This window comes from Phyllostomus discolor, chromosome 7 (genome assembly GCF_004126475.2).
Source record: "Phyllostomus discolor isolate MPI-MPIP mPhyDis1 chromosome 7, mPhyDis1.pri.v3, whole genome shotgun sequence".
NCBI lineage: Eukaryota > Metazoa > Chordata > Mammalia > Chiroptera > Phyllostomidae > Phyllostomus > Phyllostomus discolor.
In genome coordinates, this window is record NC_040909.2 from 11859767 (window position 1) to 11885335 (window position 25569).

Consider the following 25569-nt stretch of genomic DNA (forward strand, 5'->3'; position numbering starts at 1 on the left):
ATTCTAAAATCCAATCTTTTTAAAGTTTTTATCTATTGACTGACTGGTTTCAGGGAAAGACAGAAACACTGCTCTCCTGTGTCACTCATCTACGCACCTGCTGGTTGTCTCTTGCATGTGCCCTGGCGGGCAGAGCCACAGCCCTGGCCCATCAGGACAACACTCGCACCAACCGGGCTAGCTGACCAGTGCCCCTAAAGTCCAATCTTAAAATTCAGTCATCTTACTGGGGGGGAAATCTGCATGTTAGCTGCTCAGAGGTGAAAAAATATGTTCAACATTTCCTGTCACCTTACAGTTTACATATCAACTTCAATCACCCAAACTATTTTATTAAAACTGTAAGCCTAGGGAGAAAAGTAACTCTTTCAGAAGTCTAAATAAAATGTAGTTCCAGTTTAGGTTTAAATCAATAAAGATTTACAAAATATTTCAACTTCGTTTATCTGCCATTCCCTCAGTTAACTACTTAAACTAACCCCTGTTCAAGTCACAAGAATAAGATATTAAGTATAGTGTAATTAAGCTTTTTAACAAAATAAGAAATGACTCTATAAAATTACTAAACATAACAACTAATTCAGTAATTCTCCTACTGCTGACCATTTAGATGGTTTCCAAACTGTGGCATACCCTCGGATCAACATTTTCATGCATAATTCTTTCTGATTACTACCTAAGAGAGAAATTCTGATGAGTGGAATGTATCAAATACCTTTATTTCACTATTTTTTTAAATCTCATCCTATGTTACCCATTACGTTCAGAAGTGACTTCGAACTGCAGAAAAGCGAACCCTCTCTCCCTGAGGTCAGCTTTGAGACAGGGGCTGCTTAGAACAAACGGCACCTGGATGAGCCTCGAGGCTCACAAAGTACGTGCTATACCCGGAGAAAGGACAGAGAAAGGAGGACACATCCAAGACAATGTCTTGATTCATTCCCCATTTTAACTGACCTTAAAAGGGAATCAGAGAACCTCCTCTACTTTGATGAGCTCATAATCTGCATAGCATAATTACCTTTTTAATATCTGTTTGTGTTGTAAGTTTCAAGATCAGGCAAAGAAAGTTACAGGGTATTTGTTGGAAATGTTTCTACTTACCTTTTTACTTCTTTATCTTATTCATTAAAAAATACCTAACATGCTAGGTGCTGACATATTATTTGCCTATATAGAAAGGTTGTTTTGTTTGTCCTCCAGAAAATACTAGAAGAGATACATGTTCATGGATCCTAATCATATATATACTCATAACCACAAGGGAGGAAATGAAGTACTAAAAAAATACTTTCTCAATATCCTAATATAGCAAAATAAAGGTATTATACTCATTTTGGCCTATCTAAATCAATAAAGTACTAATGAAACTTTGTATAGCTTCTATTCAGAATTTAATCCCAAAGAAACAAAACATTTTATGACTTATGTCATTACAAATGTTTAATTTAGTTGTAATCATGATTTCATTGGTTACATTATCTGGCTGAAGGAAATTTTTCTCTTCATGAACAAGATTAGAAGTATCTAAAACTCTCACTTACTTTGTATTCACATACAAATTACTGGGTAAATTTTTCTTTATGTAACTGGAGCCAGGGTTAGAGTTGAGAAATACATCTTAGCTACTACAAAAGTAGTTTAGATATGTACCACGGAAGAATGTATTCTATGTGCTCTAGGCTCCTTGCTTCTCCTCCTTTTCTTACTAGCTGTCTCCCGGCCAGCTCACTGATTACTTCCACCAGAGGCAGTGTGGTAGGAAGGAGAAAGGCCTCCAGAGACCCCACGTCCTAATCCCCGAAACCAGAATGTCTTATAAAAATTTGCAAGTGTGACTCCGTTAAGGCTCTTGAGACAGGCAGATTCTCCTGGATTATCTGGGCAGGCCTCATCTGATCACATGGATCCTTAAAAATCCGAGAACCGATTAAGCGCGGGCTGGGAACCAAAGTGTCCCAGGTTCGATTCCCAGCCAGGGTACATTCCTGGGTTGCAGGCAATAACCCCCAGCAACCACACATTGATGTTTCTCTCTCTCTCTCTCCCTCTTTCTCTCTCACCCCCCCTCTCTCCCCCCCCCTCTCCCCCCCCCCCGCCTTCCCTCCCTAAAAAATAAATAAATAAATAAATAAATCTTTAAAAAAAAAAAATCCGAGAACCTTTCCTGAGTTCAGAGAGAAAGGGAGAAGTGACTGCAAGTGTGGGCAGGGAGAGGCAACAGTGCTGGCTTTGAAGATGGAGGGAGGAGGCCACAGGTCGAAGAATATGAGCGCCTCTACGAGCTGGAAATGGCAAGGAAAGTGATTCTCCCCTGGAGTCTCCAGAAGGAATGCAGACCTACTGATACCTTGATTTTAGTCCAGTAAGACTTGTGTCAAACTTCTCATGTAGTACATGCATGCTATCTTAAGCCATTAAGCTGTTGTAATTCGTTGTAGCACAATAGCAACAGAAAACTAAAACAGGTAGGCAGAAAACAAAAAAAGTGCTGCTCTGGCCACGCAGGTCAGCTGGTTAGAGTGTCATCCCCATAGGCCAAGGTTGTGGGTTTAACTGCCAGTCAGGGCACGTACAGGAATCAACCAATGGATGCAGAATGCATAAATGTGTGGAACAAATTGATGTTTCTCTCTCTCTCTTCCTCTCTCTCAAACCAATTTTGTAAAAAAAATTTTTTGAAGTACTGAAACTCAATCTGTGGCTAAGTATTCCCTAAGAAAGGAAGATAAAGTTACTGAGCACACTTATGGATTTATCCTATGCTATATACTTTAGTTCCATATTACTTTATCTCTGCATGTTCCCTCAACCCCTCCCCAGCTCCCACAAAGGGAGGTAGAGCTGCAAATCTGATTGGCGGCATCCAGGTTATTCAAAGAGCCCCATCTTCTTTGAAGAGCAGGCACATCTACTTCTTGCCATAGATCCTGGCAGGGTATGCCTCTCAGCCAAGTCTCTCTTCCAGTTTTCTAAGTCCCTCAACACCCGGACCAGAGTAGGTAAGCTTAGCTGAAGCCTGCTGGCAAAGCAGGCCCTTTCTCTTTTCCCACTGACACACCTTAGAATCCTGGTTCTATAATTTAAATTAGAGAAAACACACAGAGGAGACCTATATTTACTAAGAGCCAGCAATGAGAAACATCGCATGGGTACTTATCCATGTATTAATAAAATAGAAGTCTGTGGCCCACTCAGTATTTTCTTGAGAGTAGCTCCTGCCGTCAGGGACCCCTAGTGGAGAAGGACTGAGCAACAGAAGGGAAAAAAAAACAGGTAACCCCTATGTCTCGAGCTATAATACTATTACTATAAACACCCTCAAAACCTGATGCCTAACATCTACTCTACACTCCATGAATTTCAATATTCCTGCTCATTACTACATATAACTACATATAAAATCTAGCCATTTAATTTCTTACAGAAATAGTACACCTACTCTTTAGCTAGTACACTTCCTTTATTCCCAAAATATAAAACAAGCAAAAAAAAATAGTAATGAGAAAAGATATTAATTTAATAGAAAAACCACGGCAGGGGAAGGAAGGCACCATACTATTAATCCCTCTAAGTTCTAAAAGCACCTTCTTTCTAGTAATGCACAGTGACTGAGAAGGAACAAAACCTAACTCCCACTCCACTCAAGACTCCACATTTCTAGTTTACTTGGAAGACAGCATTGCAGGCACGCTGGTACTCCTGCGTGAGGGTTAGGGGGCGTGCAGGGGAGAGGTGAGGGGAAGTGAGAAAATAACACAGGGCATCCTCTTTTTTGGCAAACATTAAAATACACCACCAGATTAAAAGTGAAAGAATACATATGTAATGGCTTATGATCTAATCATATAGATATGAAAAAAGATTTTTTAAATGGTGGAAGAATGGGAATATCATATAAAAATGTATGTAACTATTTTTAGTAATCATAATTGATAGTGGCAGTATTAGTATTGCTATTTCAAGACTGCTGGTTTATAATGTTAGGATAAGGCAAATGAGTAATTTTGGACATTCTGACTTATCAGCAGACTCATCAACAGATGAAGAGTAAAGAAAACGAAGGGATGCAGAGATGTGTAAGCTCTAAAGAGACTTAAAAGATATATTGAAAATATTCCCAGCCCTGGCTTGGTGGTGCAGATGGTTGGAGCTCCGTCCAGAGCATGGCAGGTTTGGTCCCCAGTCAGGGTGCAACCTAGGTGGTGGGTGCAACCTAGGTGGTGGGTGCAATCCCCAGCTGGGGTGCATATAGAGACAAAAGATTGACGTTTCTTTCTCTCTCTCGCACTCTCTCCCCCTTCCCTCCCTTTCTTTCTCTCTAAAATCAATAAATATATGCTTGTGTGAGGATTTTTTAAAACCATTTTTATGTGGACAGGATTGTAGTGTCTGGGGGCACATTTAGGTGATAAAACAAAGAGACACATGAAGTATGACAAAAGTCAGGACAGCAGTTACTTTTAAAGAAAGGGAGAAAGTTGTGACTGGGCTGGGCAACATAGGGGGTTTTGGGGTGGCTGGCTATATTCTATTCCTTGACTTGGGTGGTGGTTACAATAGTGGTCACCATTACATACAAGCTATAGATTTGGAGGCAAGATTTTCTACACTGTTTTATGACTTCACTGTAAAATCTACCCCCAGAATTATAATGAACAAAATTTTTGTTTTATTTTACCAAAAAGATTGTTGGTTAGGAAAAACAAAAAGAAGCCCAAAATACCTAACAGAAGGGACAGTTTAGCCTTGGACATTGCCACTGACTGTTCACGCAGGCGAATGATATTATTCTATTGCTGAGTAAGACATTCCTATTTCCCTAACTCCACCAACTATGTATGTATACACACATACATATCTGAGGAAAACCACACAAATAAAAACTGTGAGACATGATCTCTGGTCTTGTAGGACTGGGCTGGTGAGCTATTATAATAACTACTGAAGTACATGTGAAACTATCCCAGCATAAACAAAAGGTCTGATAAAAGTAAGAGATTTAGTTACTGCTCTGACTGGTGTGGCTCAGGAGGTTGGACATCACCCCACAAAGCAAAAGGTCACGGGTTCAATTCCCAGTCAGGGCACATGCCTAGATTGCAGGTTCAGTCTCTGGTAGAGAAGCAGCTGATAGAATGTTTCTCTCTCACATCAGTGTTCTTCTCCCACTCTTTCTCCCTCCCATCCCCTCTCTAAAAATAAATAAATAAATTCTTTTAAAAAGAGAGAGAGATTTAATTACTATTCTCAAAGTACTAGTCACTACAACTTACCTCTCTTAATTCTGCAATTCTCCGAAGTGATTTATCCTGGCTCTGACTTAATATATCCTTTAATTAAAATAAAAAACAGTTAGGTCAAACAACTGCTTGGCATAGTAATATAAAGCAAGTCAAAAATAATTATTTTTACAATATTACAACCGCTTATCCAAAAATAACGTGAGGATGGAGAACAGGACTGAAAATGTTAAGGTTTAGCCATGTTGAAAATGTGTTAAAAGTTAAATTGTGATGTTACAGACCTGTTCTGCATCCTGGCTGTGGTAGTGCTTACAGAAGCCACATGTAAACCAAACAAAAGTCAGTTTCACTGTATGTTAATTTTAAAAATTAAAAAAAATTTAAGTTATATCAAATTCCAAATTAATTATTTCACTGTATCCTGTAAGTGTGGAACAAGTCAATTACCAGCCTGTTTGAGAGAGGTTTTTTTGGTATGACTTAAACACAAAAATCTTTTTTTATATTTAAAAAAAAATGTCCAGGAGAAAATGGAAAGAGAACTACAGATTGCTAAATTAGTAATCATACATAAATCAAGAAACTAAAAGAGTAATACTAAAAGATAAAATGATTCATCCTTTCCTGGGTGGGGGGGACCAGGAAACAGGTGCCTTTCACTAGTTACGAAATTAAATCTGAAAAGTTATGGTCAATGGAAACAAAATAACTGTATTTTCTTATACAATATAAATACAGAGAGGTCAAGAAATGCGGGGATCTGAATCTTCATTGGCCTGTGCAGACTAACAACAAAAAAACGAGACAAAGGTGGGCAAATGGTCTGCTTATGGCCCAAGGGAGTGTGACTGGATTGTATCTGTGAGGCCTTGTAAGTGAACAAAACCAAAACCAAAGGCTTTTTCCCCCTTAAAGCCACGAACATGGGCTTTGTTTGGTATCATACACAAACGTTAAATGCAGGAAGATGCAATGCTGAGAAGGGTGAAAAACTGCAGCGCATTCTTTCCAAGCACACGCCCTGCAGTCTAACTGCCAGGAAGGGGTCCCGGCTCTCCTCCCTACCTCTGACAAGGTGGGCAACCATGAACAAGTCGCGTCTCTTCCTCATTTCCTCACAGGAGAGGTTTAAGGACTAAATACACCATAATGCCTGGCACCCAGTAAGAGCTGAAAAAATGTTAGGCAGTGTGAACAGCACTGGTAATAGTGTTGGCAGTACTTATAATTTTAAGTTCATTGTCTATATTGAAAGGATATTTGTCTAATAAAGAGGTTTCTAGGCATGCAGATATGGGCATATACAAACATACAGAAAAGAGCAAAAATCGCTGAATTTTTATCTCTAACACCCTTTATATTTGGGTCTATACAACCACAATTCTCTATCGCCACTTAATGGTAGAAACACATACACCTAGAATAAAAATCCACAGACAATTCAACATACCCTCAGAATTTAGGAATGAGATGACTTTTTGAGGGTTAAATCAGAACCATTCCCCACTCCTATATAACTCATTTTAGAAAATATGTTTTAAAATTAAAAACTCTATTTGTAATAATCTCACACATTACAATTAGAATAAATCCACAATAAATAACTAATGTTGCCATCCTGATATTACATACCAAAGCCATAAAATGTAATGTACTTAATGGAGATTAATATTTAAGACACATTAAATATTTTTAAATAATGTACACAGGGAAATTAATTAAGTTGACCGAATTTTATAACTTTTGGTTAGTATCTTTAAATGGCACAAAATGCTAGACTTTTAAATAACTTCTACTATAAAAAATAACACTGTATTTTATAAATAACACAGCACAATGATAGCACCATTTGAAGTAGAATGGATATTTCCCCTTAGCTCTGACATGTGACTGACAGTGGAAAATTTCTGCCCATGAACCGGATGACACAGTAAGGCCAGGGTGGGTCACCCAGAAGAGCTATAATAGCTTCCTCTCTCCTCACTTAACCAAGAGCTTCCCAAAGGAAACAGAATAGAGGATGCTTGGGTTTGGACCCTGATACAATGATAAGAAACAGGTGTCTGCAGATATTTAAAAACAGAAGAGAAAGCTTTGAAGGCTACATGTCTCTTTACTACTGAAACAAAAATGCAACCTGCAGACTGAGATACTAGGAAACATGGTTGCAAGAGGCAAACATGCCTTCCAGCCAAACCGCTTAGGCACTGCAGGGATCCAAAACTGGAGGAAGCCCATCCTTACCAGGTAAAATCTCTGGAATCCTCCCCTCTCTCTCTCAAATCACCAGTAATGGTAAAGCAGGTTAAACACTTTATCATGTGGACAATTATTACCAGTGAGGATAGAACTATCTTACCATAGATTCCTTTCTAATCTTAAAATTACGTATGAATCAATATCACAGCCAACAAATCACTTACCTGTAGCTTTTTCTTCTCTCTCTGAAGAATCTGATAAGCTGTTACAAGCTGAAATGAAGAAAAAGTCATCAATAACATTTGTCATTCCTAACTAAATGCAATTACTTATTCTGAACTACACTAAAACATCTTGTTCTGAAAGTCAAAAAATGTATCATAAGAATCCTTTCATATAGGACAAATTCAACCTAATTAGATGCATATACAGCCAAGCTAAACAACATAGGGAATATATTTCTAAAAAATAAAAGGAAACCTCAACTCTATACAGAAAGATAGCAAATCTTCTTTAGACTTCACCTTAGGCACGTGCCTCCTTAAACTTCAGTGCCTAACTCACAGGTGGGAATTAGAGACAGCTTGCCTAAAGGCAGAAGACAGCTCACAAGGTAGTCACAGACCAGCAATATCAACAACATTGGGCACTTGCTAGAAACAAATTCTTGGGCCCCACCCCAAACTGACAGCAGGATGACAGCTATTGTGAGGGTAGAGAGAGGTTAGGGGTGTGGAGGGATTGAGCAAAATGGAGAAAGGATTCATGGACATGGACAACAGTGTGGTGATTGCTAGGGGGAGGGAAGTGTAAGGTGACAAAACGGTAATGAGAAAAAAATACAATGAGATTAAAAACAAACAACCAGCCCAATTAAGAAATGGGCAAAGGACCTGAAGAGACTCTTCTCAGAAGAGGACATACAGATAGATGGTCAACAGCCATATGAAAAGGCACTCCATGTCACTGACCATCAGAGATACAAATGAAACCCACACTGAGAAAGCATCTCACACCTGTCAGAATGGCCATCAATAAATCAACAAGTGCTGGTGAGGATGCGGGGAAAAGGGAAACCCAGTGCCCTGTTGGTGGGAATGCAGACTGGTGCAGTCACTGTGGAAAGCAGCATGGAGTTACCCCCCAAAATTAAAAATGGAACTGCCTTATGAAAAAAATAAAATAAAATAAACCAATTACTGATTTTAGAGAGAGAGAGAGAGAGAGAACTGGGGGAGGAAGAGCAGGGAGACACAGGACTGTGTGTTTAACAAGCTCTCCAGGTGATGTTTTGCTTGACCACGTAATTCATCTCTAAAAGTTCTTCTGGCTGCAGGGTCTGTGACTATGGTTGTGTAAAAACTCGGAGGAAAAGAACTCATAGCCAACAGATGAAAACTGGTAACTCAGGTCCTAAAGAAATGTTTGACCACTTAACCTACATAGGATATTTAAACATTCTAGCCTAACTTGACGAAAGTATGAATTAACAAATCTTTTACACCTGTAAACTGGAGAGCATTACTTATCTGAAGGCTAGCACATGGGTCCAGTTAATTATTCAGACCTTACTTTAGAAGTGCCAGAGGTCTCTGAAGAGACTGGCTGCAGCTTTAAGGGGAAGCACTCCCCTATGCTGCGCCTTGCCACTTTCCCTGGGAAGCTGCTCTGCGCCCCTAAATGCCTCCACCGATCCCTTGAATGAAGAGGCAGTTAACAATGAAAGTTGCCTTGAAAACAGAGATTAACAATACAGAAAAGAAATTCTGCCTAAGAGAAGGACCCTCAACTTCTTATTACCTTAAGACCAGACAGGTGAGGAGAGGTAAAGGCAAAGTCTATGGGCTCTTCCCCCTAATGAGCTGTATCACTCTACCTGAGGCGGCACAGACGAGCAGAAACCACCAGACAGACACAGCATCAAAGCAGACTCTGTCAACTGCTACCTAGATGACCTCAACTAAGCAAGTTCCTCCATCTCTACCGTGAAGTCTTTGTGAGTCTCTAACCCACAGGCGGCAAACACAAGGCCCGTGGGCTAAATCTGGCCCTCCACCTTGTTTTATCCACCCTGGCATCTTATTTCTACCTGACACCTTGTTTCTACCTGGGGTCAATGCCGAGCTCTTGCTTAACTGTGGAGTAGCTCCATTTATACAGTCCTAAAATTTCATTCTGCCCTTGGAAGGCAACCTTGAGGCCGATGTGGCTCCCAGTGAAAATGAGTATGACACCCCTGCTCTAACCCCTATTCTACTAAACAGAGCTGACAGCACTTCACAAAGTGATATCTACTTTGCAATGATGCAAAATTAAATGGCACCATAGATATCAAATGCATAGTGTCTTACGCACTTAAGTACTAATTAAACTGTTGTCCCAGCTTCAAACATAAAAGCCATGAATAACTTTGTGAAAATAAATAAATCAAGACTTTTATCTACTTTGATAAAATTAAAGATAAAAATTAGAAAATATTTTTAAAGGAAGAAGTTGCCTGACTCTACAAGTGCCCCGTGAGATACACGGCTTTCACACCCTATTTACATTTCTGGGTTCCAGCCGGCCAATAGATGTTAGCCTAATAATTCCTTCCTAGTTTGTCAGTGTTTTATAGTTTTTAAAAGATACTTTATATATTTCATCAAAGGTGTTTTTTTTTGTTCTTTTGGGTGCAGGGTAAAACTACCCATATTGTAGCCACAATTGGAAATTGGAAATAGAAGTTATGGCTAACTTTATATATATATATATATATATGTGTGTGTGTGTGTGTGTGTACTAATCTTGAACTTTATTATTCAACAATTAAAATGAACTACAATGCTGATTTACAAAATGTTAAGACAGTAACATTTGAGCATTGTAAAAAACACACAAACAAACGAAACATGGGCAACTTGCTCCAGAAGGGTTTTCCTCAGGAAGGACTGTTTCGACCGCACGGGATGGGGAGGACAACTAATACAACTCAGCCCGGAGGGAAGGTGCCGTGTCCCTGAAGGACAGCAAAGGACAGAAAAGGCACTACTTCTCCTCCTGACCAAACTGAGAGTGTCATCCTCAAGGGGGTTAGACATTAGAAGGTTCATCTGAGGCAAAGTTTAGATGTAGGTACAATGAGAGTGAACCAATGTGTCCAAACATCAGACCACTTGCAACGTCACTGGGGTGATAATGCAAGTCCGGGTGGCAGAAGAGGTCACGCTAGGGGCACCACCTTAGAGGATAAACAAGGGAGAGGACGCGAGAAGGAAAGGTGATAACTCTGCAACGGGTGTCCAAGCAGAAGCGCACAGCATGAGAGAGCCGGGAGGCTACAGACAACAACCTCCAGAACTTTACCAAGCGCCCTGCCACCGAGCTGCTGTACCACCGCAAGTCACTAACGAGACAGTGCCACAGATGACCCACCATTAGTGACCAGCACATCTACGGAATCAACGGTGTAGCCAACCACAGGAGTAAAGGCTCCACCGTAAAACCTCGTATGAATGAGAGCACAAGGGGCAGAAATTTTCCTTCCGACAAAAAAGTTATGCTCCTACCTCAGAATATTTTCCTCTGTAGCTATGCAACCTTCGCTCCATTCTTCGCAGCCCCTGAATCAGCTGGTCTTTGTTGACGCTGTCTAAATTCCCTAGGGAGTCTTCGGCCTCGCTCTCCATGTCAGAGGGTGGGTCCAAGGTGGCAGCAGACAAGTCTAGGTCAAGCCGATTCAGGGATTCTCTGGAAGACGTTCGTACCAAAGACTCTTTAGAAGAAGATCGGAACAGAGACTCCTTGATGGGACTTCGAAACAAAGACTCCATGGAAGGCACCCGGAGCTGCAGTTTCTGTGCCAAAGTCTGTGTGTCACCTGACTGTAACAGAAGCCCAACAGAACATGTGGGTTAAAATACACATTTCAACTTCCGTTATTCCCTATCACCAGCAATAGTCTATTAAAAGCTCTAGCATATTCAATTAATATTCCTAACCTTTAACATAATACACTGTTTTCTGAAAAGAAGAGACACCTGGTTATTTCTGAAAAATTGCTGGACCTAGAATGAGAGCACTGGGGTGTAGGTCCCAGGTCTGTCGCCAAGCAGTGGAATGACCTTCATTCACTAAGTCACTTCCTTTCAGTTTCCACATCTGTAAAAAAGAAGGAAGCCATACTTTCCCAGCTGACCTCACTGGTCACCAAACTGTAAGATCCCTTGAGGCAGCAGCACCAGTATACACCCAGTGCCTAAAATGGGCATACAGTGTGCAGTATGAAGTTGTGGCTAAAACCAAGTGGACTTGATGTGGAGTCTTTATAGAAGACTGACTCCTGATCACTATTCTCAACAAAAAAGGGAAATGGGGGAGGGGGGTGATAATGTATAGGGAGCCCGTTTTGTTCCTAAGAGAATGCCAGGCAGAACTGCCTAAGTGACAACCAACTCAGCTCTACTTACCATTCTGTCTACTGGGAATAGAAATCAGCATTAAAAAGTCATGAAGGACAGGAGACAAGTCTGAGTTAGAACCCTCTGCACAGATCAGTAGGTCTGATGTTAGAAATATGATAAGCAAGGGCTAGTCTCTTAATCAGCTTAAATGATAACATATTAATTTGAATAAAAACAATACAGCAATATAACAATTCAAAAAACTGTTCCGAGTTCCATTATTCTTCTTTTAAAATTTTTATTTATTGACTTTAGAGAAAGGGAGAGGGAGAGGGAGGGGAGAAGATGCAGGGGGAAGAGAGAAAGACAGGGAGAAATATTGATTTGTTGTTCCACTTATTTATGCATTCATTGGTTGCTTCTTGTACGTGCCCCAACCTTGGCTGACAGGGATGACTCTCTAACCAACTGATCTCCCCGGCCAGGGCCATCCCGCTGCAATAATATTCTGGTCAGGTGACAGCAGTATTTTTTAAATTGCATTTTTAAAAATGTTTCAATTACAGATGACATTCAATACTATTTTATGTTAGTTTCAGGTGAGCAGTCAGTATTTGACAAGTGTTTCCCAGAAACTCTTCCTCACTAGTGCAGCAAGGTCACCTACGAGATCTCAGTGACGCCAGCAACGAAGTGCTCAGGGGAGACTGAAGTCTTGTGCAGGCAAACATTACAGGAAACCAAAAAGATTCTCTTCAGCACACGATTTGAAAATCAAACCAGAAACGCTGTACTCAGGGATTTGAGTCTAATAATGGTTTTCGGCGAGGTGAGGGGGAGAGAGGATAACTTGCCGCACTCCCCTCACAGGCACCGAGATTCATCTCAAGTTGTTTACAATGGTGAACACCAGAAACAACCCAAATGTTCACGCCAGAGGATGCTTTCTAGAAGAAGAAGGTTCAAGACATACTGTTAAATTGAAAAAATAAGTTACTGTGAACTCATTTTGATTTAAAGTAATTACACATAATTTTAATTTATATGTATGTATGTTTACACAAACACCCCTAGAACCAGGTCAGAGTGAGTGGTTCTGAAGGTAAGATTTTAGGTGATTTTAATTTTTATATTTTCCTGTACTTCCGGGTGTTTTTCTCATAACGTGTAAGTTTTACCTTTATGTTGGGGGGACAGAGATGGTCTTAGGGTAAAGGAGGGATCCTCAAGCTCAAAAACTTTAAGGACACTTTAGTAATGTCCCACTACCAGCTACTTCTGACCCAAGCAAAAAGTGCTTTCCAATTCATACAATCTTCTTGTAAATTGCGCTATAACAAGCAGAGCAAGTTTGAATGACACTAGCAATAGTTGTTATTTAAGGATTGGAAGCTAATGAACAATATCAAAGACGTATTTGCGGAAGCTGACAAACTCAGTAACCACCACATCTATGTTTGTGAGTAACATGTTTGAGTTGGTGATTCTCAGCCTGTGCGCTGTCCAGTAAGGTGCCTTGAAGGGAGAAGGGTACTTTATGACTATCTCCAAACCCTGTGATGTATGAAAAATTAAACTGCCATTGGCAGCTACTGTCAGGTTTCTAGTATCAAAGATACTCACTGATTTATGCATAATTCATTTCAAAATAAAAAAAAACCTGATAGGGGCTAAAGAGGAGAAACGTGTAAGTAAAACTATATAGACAAAGCCCTGCCTGACCAGTGCGACTCAGTTGGTTAGGTGTCATGCCACAAAGTGAAAGGTCAAGGGTTCGATTCCCAGTTAGGGCATATGTCTGGGTTGCAGGTTCAGTTCCCAGTCGGGGCACATACGAGAGGCAACTGATTGAGTTTTCTCTTACACATCTATGTTTTTCTCTTTTCTCTTTCTCCTTCCCTTCCCCGCTCTCTAAAAATAAATAAAACCTTTTAAAACTAAATGGACACGTAAGTTACTTTTAACTCCTTTCTGTCTCCCTCATTTTAACCTCATTTTCAATCCCCTCTTTTTATTTACCTAACACCATTCTTATTCAGACCTATCTCCAGCTGCCTTCTGCTCTCGACTCAACTCTCTTACCGACAAACCTGCAGGTCACACAGTCACCAGACTGCGGTGCTGAGAAGGGAGAGGGGGTGGGGAGACAGGTGAAAAAGGTGAAAGGGAGTATGGTCAACAATGACGTGCACAACTGTTTAAGGGAACTGAACTTTTCTCAAGACCGAGGCTGGTTCAACGAGATACAGAACAATTTACCATCACAACTTCTGGGACCTGAAACTTCCAGGGAAGCTTCAGAGGAGGGAACTGTGAGGGTTCGGAATGAGTCATCCCAAGACGTGCCCCTGTGGTAGGCAGACTCTTTTGAGCCAAAGGCAACTTTAACCACAGGCTCAAGAGAAACTTCTGCCCCTACCTTAACTACCTAGAAGAACTTAAATTACAGGTCTTGCCCATAATAAGAGACTTTTGGAGATAACCTCTTCTGACCTACCCACAGGGCAGGACAAACTTCTACTTACTGAGCATCTGCTCTTCTCATCCTGCAGTGACCCTTGAAGCCTGCAAGGCCCCCACCTCATTCATTCCCAGCTCGGGCTGTCTTACACACCCGCATTCCACTGCTGCCCCCGAACCTCTCCTGCGCGTGGGGTCTCAGACTCTCTCACCTAGGTGGGGGGTTCCACACACGTGTGTATATTACAATTTGGTCATTTTCCCTTAGTAAAAAAAAAAAATAATAATATTGTGGTAAGTTTGCACAGTGACAGGTGATTATTAGCCTTAGCATGGTGATCACATTGTAAGGTATACAAATGTTGAATCACTGTATTATACACCTGAAACTAATATAATATCGTGTACCGACTATACTTAAATAAATAAAAGTATCCTACCTCTTAAAAACAAGCAAAAAAAAGTTAAAAGTATTGCGGGATGGATAGAAGCATGTATAGACGGACAAGTTTATGATAAAATAAGTACAATGAAGTATCAATGATAAAATGTAGGTGGTAGGTATACAGCTATTCGCTTTAAAGTTCTTTCAACTTTTCTGTATGTTTGAAAATTTTCATAATAAACTATTGAAAATAAAAGAAAAAAGAGTATTCAAAAATAGCAACAAAAATTCAAAATTCAACTTTAATACTATAATTTATCTTATACTTTAAAATTCACACGTGGTTTTCAAAAGAAGAATTTTCCCCAAAATAGCATGTGAGAGCAGCCATTTAAATGCCTGTGTTTTGCTCTACTGAATTTAATATATTCGGTTCTCATTTTGTTTTAGTAACATATAAATTCAAATGAAGCAAGCAATATATGGCAAAAAATTTTATCTAGACAGAGTGATATTTTGTGTCTATCTATGATAATTCCAAAGTACTATGAGTAACGAGACACTGGTCCTTGAGCAAATAATTTAAGATTTCATGCTTGAAATCTCATCGCTACAATAAGAGAGTAACTCTAGGTCCCAGACTCCTCCTAAACTGCTAAAGTACTAACACTACAATTCAGTAGAACCATTTCACAGCTCTTCAGATAAATGCTCAAATACCTACTGTTTTTGAAAAATATGTTTTTCTCTATTATGTGGTGACATAACTAATTATCTTCAAATATCTGAGTTTTATAAGTTTGTTTGAAGTTAAAGGTCAGCTCTCTGCATTCTTTTGGAGATGAATGAAGATCATATTCATTAGCTGAATATTATGAACTGCATTAAGCAGTTCTGTATTTAAAAGAAATTTTTCTGACATACACACTTTTTGCCTTCTTAAATAAGGACAATGAATGACGCTTTATAATGATATCCCTGCCATAATCATTGTATTGTGGGCCAAAACCATTCATTCACACAGGTCGTTCTACCCAGTAATAAGCGGGTCACGGGCAGCTGTGCCTCATGAACTCCTGGGTGTGCTTTCGCCGCTCTGGCTTCCTGCAGCTGCCAAGATGCCCAGCCACAGCAGGCACGCCGCCTCTTCACGGACATACCCCGCCCCGAATTCACTAACAACCAGTACACACCTTGTCAGAAATCTGCTTAAAAGTGAACACTCGCTAAGTGAAAGCATCTCTTTATTTTAAGAATTGAGATTATATACATGCAATGGTTAATAATACCTGCCTGACACAATAAATACTCGGTAAATACTCTTACTATTTTTCAGGAAAATATTTGTTTTTTCTTTTTGAAGAAAGTTCAAAGCCTTTAGTAAGCTTACTTCCTAAATATCACCCATGTTCATTATTTAACCTAATTAAAACTTAAGTATCTCCCAAATTTGTTATAAAGCTGGTTATCATTCATTATCATTTTGCATTCATAACTGTATTTAGTCTTTTCAGACTATTCTATAAAAGAAGAAAAAGGGAATTCGAAGTAATAATATTCTTTAACAATTTTCCTTGAACCTCACTGGATCTGTCCAATACCGCTTAAGCTGCTGCCTCTCAATATTTTACCCTGACCTCATGGCACTATTTGGAAACGATGTATTTGTAAAAGACTTGGGACTAATTAGGGATGCAGCTCAAGGCCAGAGTTAACAGGCCCAGGGACTTGGACTATGGCCAGAGCCTCATCATCATCCCTGAAAGGAAGGAGGATTTCAGCTCACAGGTAACCTTTTCATGGAGTTTGGGAAGCTGTAATTTATGTATTTGCTAGACAATACTTTAGAATGTTTAGTCTACATAATTTAGTTCATAAATCATTTAGCTCACAAGTGGTTTATGTTCGCGCGCCAGATTCACAGAATTAGAAATGTTATTTCCCTACATTTAGAGACTGCTGACAACAGCCAGGTTCATGACAATAATCATCACTAACGCCAAAGTGACAAATGCTCATTTCAGACCGTTATCATGATACATTTTTTTTAATTTTTCTCTCTTTTTTGGAAGGAGTCAAAACAACGTCAATTAGCCCCAATCTCCAAATAACTTTTGAATATCAAAGATAATCTAAATTCCCTAGCAGAAAAATACACTGCATTAGCACACTTAGGAGCAAACTTTAAAAGAGATTTCATTTCCTTCATATCTTCCTTTAAAATTATGTAATTTAATGTGTCTTTCAATATGACTTCCTCTATTTCCTTTTACAACTATAGTTATATTTCTTTTTTCAAAAGGTTTTCTCTTTACCACCATTAATTCTTTAAATGAGTAATGATAGAATCTTACTTTAAATGAGTAATAATAGAATCTTATATATACAAAACCACTTTCATTTAAAACTTTTTCCAAGAAACAATTAACAAAGCTGGATTTACCATACGCATTGCATCAACTGTTTGGACACTGCTGTTCCAATGTAAAGTCAAATGCTAGTAATGCAGATGGACCAACATTCTGAAATGATTTGCTATCTTTTAGAGTAAAATTAATGACAGACCTGAGGAGTCACTGGTTCACTTCCATTAACACTGTCGGGAGACTTTGTAGCTTGGATAGATGCATTCTAAGAAAAAGAAACATCAAAACATCATAAAAAAAGGAAAAAAAACTAAAGTTTTAAAACTATCAAGAGCAAAGGCCTTGTACCAAGACCTATTAGATACGTTTATCAAACAAAATTAGTAACTGTTCACTTATTAGAATGTTTTCATGCAAGGCAAAACTAGTCTGGTAAGTATTTTAGAAAATTCATTTTTCTGTAACACATAATAATTAAATAGCAAAGATTAGTATGTAGCAAAATTGATTTCAAGCTATTCACACATTTCTTTCCCTATTATAATGTCCCCAGTTTGTCCTCCACAAAAAATTAACATAACGGTTTCAATTAGCAAAACTCATTCAAATGAAAACTATCCAGAAAAAGAAATAATAGCAATAGTTCCCTACAATAAAAGAATATTCAAATTGAAGTTACTTGAGCTAAGCTCTGAAAAATATCTTGGTAACAAGAAATAGAAAGGCCACTCTAGCTGGTGTAGCTTAGTGGATTGAGCGCAGACTGGTGAACGAAAGGGTCGCCAGTTCGATTCCCAGTCAGGGTACATGCTCGCACTGCAGACCAGTTCCCCAGTAGGGGTGTAGGAGAGGTGACCACACATTGATGTTTCTCTCCCTCTCTTTCTCCTTCCTTTCCCTCTCCCTAAAAATAAAAATAAAATCTTAAAAAAAAAGAAATAGAAAGGCCTCATTCATTTGAGGCAGCAATATAAATGACATTGTTATGACAACTTTCAGAAAAACTTACAAGTAAAAATAATCTTATTCCACATGTGAAAGTTGTTTTATTTTGTACCGCTGGTATGGAAAATGGTCCAGGTTAAGCAACATTCTATTGCTTGCATCATACTGGCATAGGTTCCATGATAATGAGATTCTTTGGGATTAAAAAGTCTATATAGTGTCTTCATTTAGACACAAAGTGTCTAAATGAAATTAGTGATTTAGAAGTAGCTCATGATAAAATAACTCCTGATATTTTGAACAAGAACATTTGACCAAATACTAATCACTATGTTTCCGTAACTTGGTCTTTAAATAGTACCTTTCCCCTACAACTCTACAGCTGACCAAGAAAAGGTCAGCCCTGCCCAGGTGGCCCAGTTAAATGGAGCGCCATCCTATACAGCAAAAAGGTTGTAGGTTTGACTCCGGGTCAGGGAATGCACCTAGGTTATGGGCTCGATCCTTGGCCAGGACACAAGCAGGAGGCAACCAATTGATGTTTCTACTTTACATCGATGTTTCTCTTTTTCTCAAATCAATAAACATACCCTTGGGTAAGGATTTTTTTTTTTAAAAAGGTGAAATATCTGACTTCACTTATTCTAAAACAGCTTTGCAAAAGTTGTTCTCAAATTCTTGAGCTTTCATTAGGTATTTGATACTAAGAAATTACTAATTTTTAGGTTAAATATATTGTGGTTATATTTTTTTAATCTTTAACTTTTAATAATATATACCAAAATATTTAGATGCAATATAATTTCTGAAATTTGCTTCAAATAATCCAACAGGGACAGGGGTGGGGGCAGGCTGCATATATGGGGAGGGTGGTAGTAGCTCCGCAGGGAAGTCGGGGAGCGATCCTATTAAGATGGCCATGAGTTATGATTGTTGACAACCTGGTACTAGAAGAGGGGGAAGAATTCTTATACACCATTACTACTATTCCCACTTTTGTAATGTTTGAATCTTCTCTGAATAAAAATTTAAATACCTCCTCCCTCTAATCAAATTTTATCAATCAAAGACATTTCTTTAAAGTTACCTAGGGCAGAAAGGTTGGGAGAACATAGGAATTAACTTTTATCTTCCTGTCCCCTTCCATTTCGAGAATTAAAGTTGTATACATGGCATATATCTGTGTAACACCACAAGTAATGCTTTCTAGCCCTAAAAATATACTACATACTTTAAAATTAAAAACATATTTTATAGGGATCAACAAGCCTCTCAGCCAGTCAGTATACTGAAAAGTAATAGTTAAATTATGGAGAAAGAAAATGAAAGAACTCCATGAATTATTTAGGTTAGGAGGATAGGGGCAAGAGAGTCCATATTCTATTTTTAAGTAAATTACTTGACATTTGATTGTAGTCCATACAAAAAAAAGCTATTCCAATTGTTTGAAATATCACTGTATCCAACACAGTGTAACATTTAAAATTTTTCCTCCCCGTGTTAACATTTCAACTTATATGTTACACCATGTAGCTACATAAATGCAGGACAGCTAAGGGAAGTATTGGCCTATGTTTCCCTATAAGCTTAAATTAAGGATCTTTAGGAGCAAAATTAGAGATTCTGTCACTACCTGTAATGCCTTCTCTATTTCTATCCAGCAAACTCCTGTTCATCTTTCAACTTCCAAACGCCCCTTCTCTTATGACACTTCACCTGACTTAGCCGGAGGGCTAACACATTCTCTGTGCCTGTATTTTCTTCTGTGAAGCCTTAATTTCCTTCTGTCTATTGTAAGTGTAGGTTGATATTTTTGTCTCCATACTAACTTATAAAGCCTTGGAGAGCAGAACCTTGCCTCTTCATCTTGGTCCCCTGGACCTAACATTTTGGCAACTGGTAGTAGAGGCTCAGTAAATGCTTGTTGAATCCAACAAAGTTACTTCCTTCAGTGCAGGAAGACTTCTGAAGGACTTCTCCCAGGCAGAAAGAATCCTAAAGAACTAGTCAATACTCAAAGCCACCAATTTTCCTGGAGGCAATTTTTAGATAACAGAAAGACTCTTCTAAAGTACATTTAATTTAGAAGCACACACGGTTTGTCCCGTGCCAGATTTAATTTCAATTATGTTTTGTTCAGTCTTTTAACAACTACCAATTGCTGAGCACTAAGGATATAGCAATTTTTAGAATTCGAGGTAAATATTTAAATACAAATCTTTGAAATATATTTTTCAAAAAAACTAAATTAAGGAAAAGTCAGTAGCTGGCAAACTCTTAATGTAATGAATTAGGCCCCCACTAAATGTTTATTCTGCTATAGGTTATGCTACGGTTGTTACATGAGAAAAAGTTCTCATCTGAACATAACTCAATTTAAATGATATTATAAAGACTTTTAGTCTATGTAAATAACTTTTAAAGCCTCCATTTAAAAATTACTAGCATTTTTTCACAATAGGATAGGAATCAATACAAATCAGTACTTAAGGGAGTGGGCCTAAGAGAACAATTCTTCTCCTTCCCCTACCCATTTCCCTTCCCCTTCTCCTTATTATTCTAAGTCTCTATTGCTACTACATGAAGCATAAAGCAGTATCATTTTCCTCTCAGGCCAGTTTTGAAAACAGTGAGGTGTTACTTGTAGCCAGAACCAAGGAGAGGCCTCTTTCCCTGAGATCTAAACTAAGAAGGCATCACCAGAATTCTCTTCTAAAACCAAAGTTAGAAAATAGTTTAGGACTGCTAGTGGCTATATACAGGCCCAGTCTTTACAGGCTGCATGGATTAAGTACAGAACTGTTTTTTATCACCAGCTACTTAATAAGTTAAAGCAATGCTCACTGTTTAAATAAAACCTCAATTCCAGTTCAGCGTCCAATTTAACATCAAAAGCTACCCTTATTAAGCAAACATCTCTAAATTTTAATATGCTACATTATAAGAAGTTACATACTTTAGGGGAAAGTCCACTTTCCCAAAGTGAAATTATATACAAGGTTCAAAATTACATGAATTCAGTCAGTTGAAAAATGAGATAATTATTTCCTTTCAGATATTTAATACACAGAAAACTGGCATTCTCCCAAAATAAGTTGCAATTATTTGTTATAGTAAAATCAACCTGCCTATTCAATGTTACTTAATTGTGGATTTATACAAAATGCATTTTTCCCCTAAAAATATGAGTCATATCTCAAAAAATTCTTGGCCTCCTACCAAACAGAGATTTCTAACAACATATACCTTTCTAAGTCAGTAAGCAAAAATTTCCTAGGAAGAAAACTTAGAGTTTAGGCCAAGTGAAGGTAGTCCTCACTACATGAATGAAAACAGTGTTATTTTGTTGCTGTTAAAAAGCTGCCAGAAAACACACCAGCCATCAGAATTCAGCAATTTATTCTCCAATTTTTAGAGCAGGGTTAGCAACAGGGCACGGAAGATACTTCGCAAGAGGGTTAAGTGACAAGCAACCCAAGATTTGCTTCTAGAATTACCGAGTTACTTTGCTTCCCCACGAAGGGAAGGCAGAGAGCGGTGGAGGGACTCACCACACTGTCAGTCTGTGTTTTAGGCTGTTTGGAGGAATCCAAAGCAAAGATAGTATACTCAGAGAGAAAAGCAGGCTCTGCTATCATCCCGGCTAGTAGCTGTCTCATTCAGTGTAATAAGCAGAGGTATAAAAAATAAAACAAATGATGAAAAACAAATCATAAGAGCATGTTGCAAAGTTCTCACCACACAGCACACACACCACTGTAATGGCCTTGCACCTCCACCACCACCACCACCACCATTGCTGCCACTACCCCTCCCCCCACCAAAATAGTGAGTTGCTGGGAAAGGTCAGGAATGCAGATGAACTGTTCAGTTGTTTAGCCCAACTTTAAACAACTTGCTTATTGGTATATAAATAATATATGCAATGGGCACCACAATACAAAGCATGTCGAGTCGAGCAATTTGGTACAGGAGTCTATACCAATCAGAACCACGCATGGTAAAGAACACAAAGCATAACATAAATGCAGAGCCAGCCACTTTTATACATTCAAAAGGATAGCACGAAAATTTATGGGAGAATAAGACATATAAAACTTTAAATAATCATTTATTTGTATTTATATACAAAATAGTTTTCTCCAATATGTACAGAAGAAACTTTTGAAAGCTAAATCTGTAAGTTTTAAGCACAAATTCTATTATATCTACCCAAGGAGTACCACTTAACATAAAAAAATGACTTAAAAAACGTGTGCCTTATCTCTCAGTCTCTAATACAGGACCAGTTTGGGTTTCCCCGCCTAAGCCAATACACGGGTTGTCACTTAGTGACGCAGTCCCGAAACCACTGTGAGGTTTGGTTCAGTGCTCTATCATGAGGCTTCCCTAGGTACAGAAGCTTCACATAATGGGCCACAGAGAGAGCTCAGGCGGCAGTCAGCAAAAGCTTTTTCGACCTCCTCTCACTAGTGGTGGGAGCCCCACTTTAGCCCCTAGCCTGTAGCCCTAAATATAACTCTGGCAGCACAGAGCCATCCCATCCTTCTTAACCAGAGTTCAGAAAGAAAATAAAGTCCTAATGCCTGCCCTAAGGCATCCGCTAGTGTCCACTGTATCGAATGAATTAATGTGTCTCCTATGATTAATGTATCTCCCATTAGGGTTGGTTTATACTGCACTTTGTGGTCAAAATACCTTTTAAAGTTGTCAGAAAAATACTTAAAAAGCAAGGAGATAAAGTGATGATACTGCTTTGACTTTCCTTCAGACGTCATTTCTTAAGCTAGACCTATAAGCACAGACTCTTTAGTATTAAAATTTGGAATTTGGAAAGAAATCTTTAAAAACTTAGAAAAAAACAAAGAAAGTAACTTTTAGCTTACTTAGGCTATTGTAAAGAATGCTCAAATCATCCCTTTCAGAAAAAATTACTTCGTAAAGATATATTCAATTAAATTGTTTTAAAGCACCACAGATAAATCGTTTTTACAAAGTAATAGTGGTGATCAAGTTATTTCCAGGGTTTCAGCTGTACTGTCTTAAATCAATATACTACCATAATATCGACCAATATACTGAGTATAAGAATGATACCATTAACACTGATGGTAAAAACAGTATTAGTACTGAAGCTTTACTCAAATTGGTTACATGTATAAACTGAGTTCCATAACATTAAACTTAAAATCATAAAGCTAAAGAAATGCAATATTGCAAGTGCACAAAAAATGAAATTAAAGACGGTGTATACATACTTTATACATTTCTATAATATTGTCAGATCACTTAAATATGCACCAAGGATATAGGGTATATGCCACTAACTTTTAATGCAAAATCTATACTATAAAGTCCTTAAGTTTATTTTACTATCAACATCTACTAAATAAAGGTTTAAAAATTTTTGTTTTAAAGTAACTTTCATCAAGACAATTTGGAAATATCTTTTGAATTTTTAAAATGTGTGTACATCCTACGACCTAGCAATCCCATTCCTAGAACTCTGTCCTCCAGAATAGCACTATAAATGTTTATGTAAAATGCTCAGTGCAGTACTACCTGTAATACTGAAAAGATGTTGCGCCCTGGCTGGTATAGCTCAGTGGATTGAGTGCGGGCTGGGAACCAAAGTGTCCCAGGTTCGATTCCCAGCCAGGGTACATGCCTGGGTTACAGGCCATAACCCCCAGCAACCACACATTGATGTTTCTCCCTCTTTCTCTCTATCTCCCTCCCTTCCCTCTCTAAAAATAAATAAATAAAATCTTTAAAAAAAAAGATGATAAGATTTGATTTATAATTTTAAGATTTTCTCTAAACTAGCCTATAGAGTCAATGAAATCACAATCAAAACCTCCAATAGGGTTGTTTCGTTGTCATTGTTGTATGCTGTTTTTAATTGTGAGAATTGAAAATCTGATTCTAAAATTTACCTTATTTTACCATGTATAATGTGCTCCCATGTATAATGCATGCCCACTTTTTTGGCCCAAGCTTTCAGGAAAAAAGCCTTTTGTTTCAATTTTTCAATTCAATTTTTCATTTATTTAGAAACAAAACTGATTATCATATTCCAGGGTATTATTCTGCATATGGATATTGTTATTGCTTTCTAGAGTTACACTTTTAACACATAAGCATAACAAAGTAATTAAAAACATTTATATAGATATAGAATTAGTACTATCCATGTATAATGAGCATCCTTATTTTTCCATCAAAAATTTGGGCAAAAAAGTGCGCATTATACACAGCAAAAACACATTATATGGAAAGGAATAGGAATAAGTGAGCCATTCAAGAAGAACAAAGTGGGAACTATGGAGTGAATGCCCCCCCAAACTGATAAGCTGAGGCCATAACCCTCCATGTGATGGTATTTGGAAACAGCCTTTGGGAGGCAGAGTTAGACGGGGTCATAAGGATGAGGCCCTCAGGATGGAATTTTTGCCCCTTATTTGAGACATGAGAGCTGCCCCCACCAAATCCCCCTGCACCTCCATCTCTTCCCTAGGTACACGCACCAAGGAAAGGCCACACTAGGCTATAATAATAATGGGAGAGCTGTCTGCAAACCAGGAAGAGGGCCCTCACAAGACACAGAATCTGCTGGCACCTTGATCTTGGACTTCCCAGCCTCCAAAACTATGAGAACTAAATGTCTATTGTTTAAGCCACCCAGTCACCGACAATTTTTACAGCAGCCCAAATTAAGACAGGGAAGACCTGCTCTACGAAGGCAAAATGTAATACAAAATTAGGTATTAAGACAGTGTGGTATCAGGTCAAAGACAAAAGAACAGAATAGAGAGGTCAGAAACAAATCTACTCAAATACAGAAATTTAATTTCTGAAAAACGGTAGCACAGTAAAGCAATGTGAAAAGACAACTAGACAACTAGATAATGGGGCGGACTTGATCCCTTCTTCATACCATATTGAAAAAAATCATTTCCAAATGGAGTATAGATCCAGATGTGAGGAGTAACACAGGATAATACAGGAAAACACTGAGGATCAGGAAAAATTTCTTTAGTACAAATATACTACACATAAAATAAAATATTGACAAACTGGAGTACATTAAAACTAAGAAATTTTGTTCATCTAAGAACACCATTAAGAGTTTAGTAAAAAGCAAGCTACAGAGCAGATGAAGATTATCTGCAAGACATATATATGTCCAATGAAAAAAGGAAAAACAACTATCCACACTATATAAAAAAGGGCTCCTACAGAGCAATAAAAAAAAGACAAACCAACAGAAAAATAAACAAGAGACTTAAGCACTTCACAAAAGACAATATCAGCCCTGGCTGGTGTGGCTCAGTGGATTAAGTACAGGCCTGAGAACCAAAGGGTCACTGGTTCAATTCCCAGTCAGGGCACGTGCCTGGGCTGCTGGCCAGGTCCCCATTTGGGGGCACAAGAGGCAACCACACACACTGATGTTTCTCTTCCTCTCTTTCCCCTTCCCTTCCCCTCTCTCTAAAAATAAATAATTAAAATCTTTTTTTTAAAAAGAAGCTCTCAAATGGCCAATACACAGATAAAACATGCTCAGTCTTATTAGACGTAAGAAA

At 38.4% G+C, this 25569-nt stretch overlaps 1 protein-coding gene across 1 annotated transcript in view; it reads right to left on the minus strand.

Moving 5' to 3' along the window:
- Positions 1 to 25569, minus strand: part of GOLGA4 (golgin A4) — a 91286-nt gene that overhangs the window by 57109 nt on the left and 8608 nt on the right. The window contains 5 exon segments of the mRNA XM_036030514.1: positions 5277 to 5333; positions 7670 to 7717; positions 10994 to 11308; positions 17238 to 17303; positions 21535 to 21633. Of these exon segments, the coding sequence (XP_035886407.1) occupies positions 5277 to 5333; positions 7670 to 7717; positions 10994 to 11308; positions 17238 to 17303; positions 21535 to 21633 (585 nt within the window).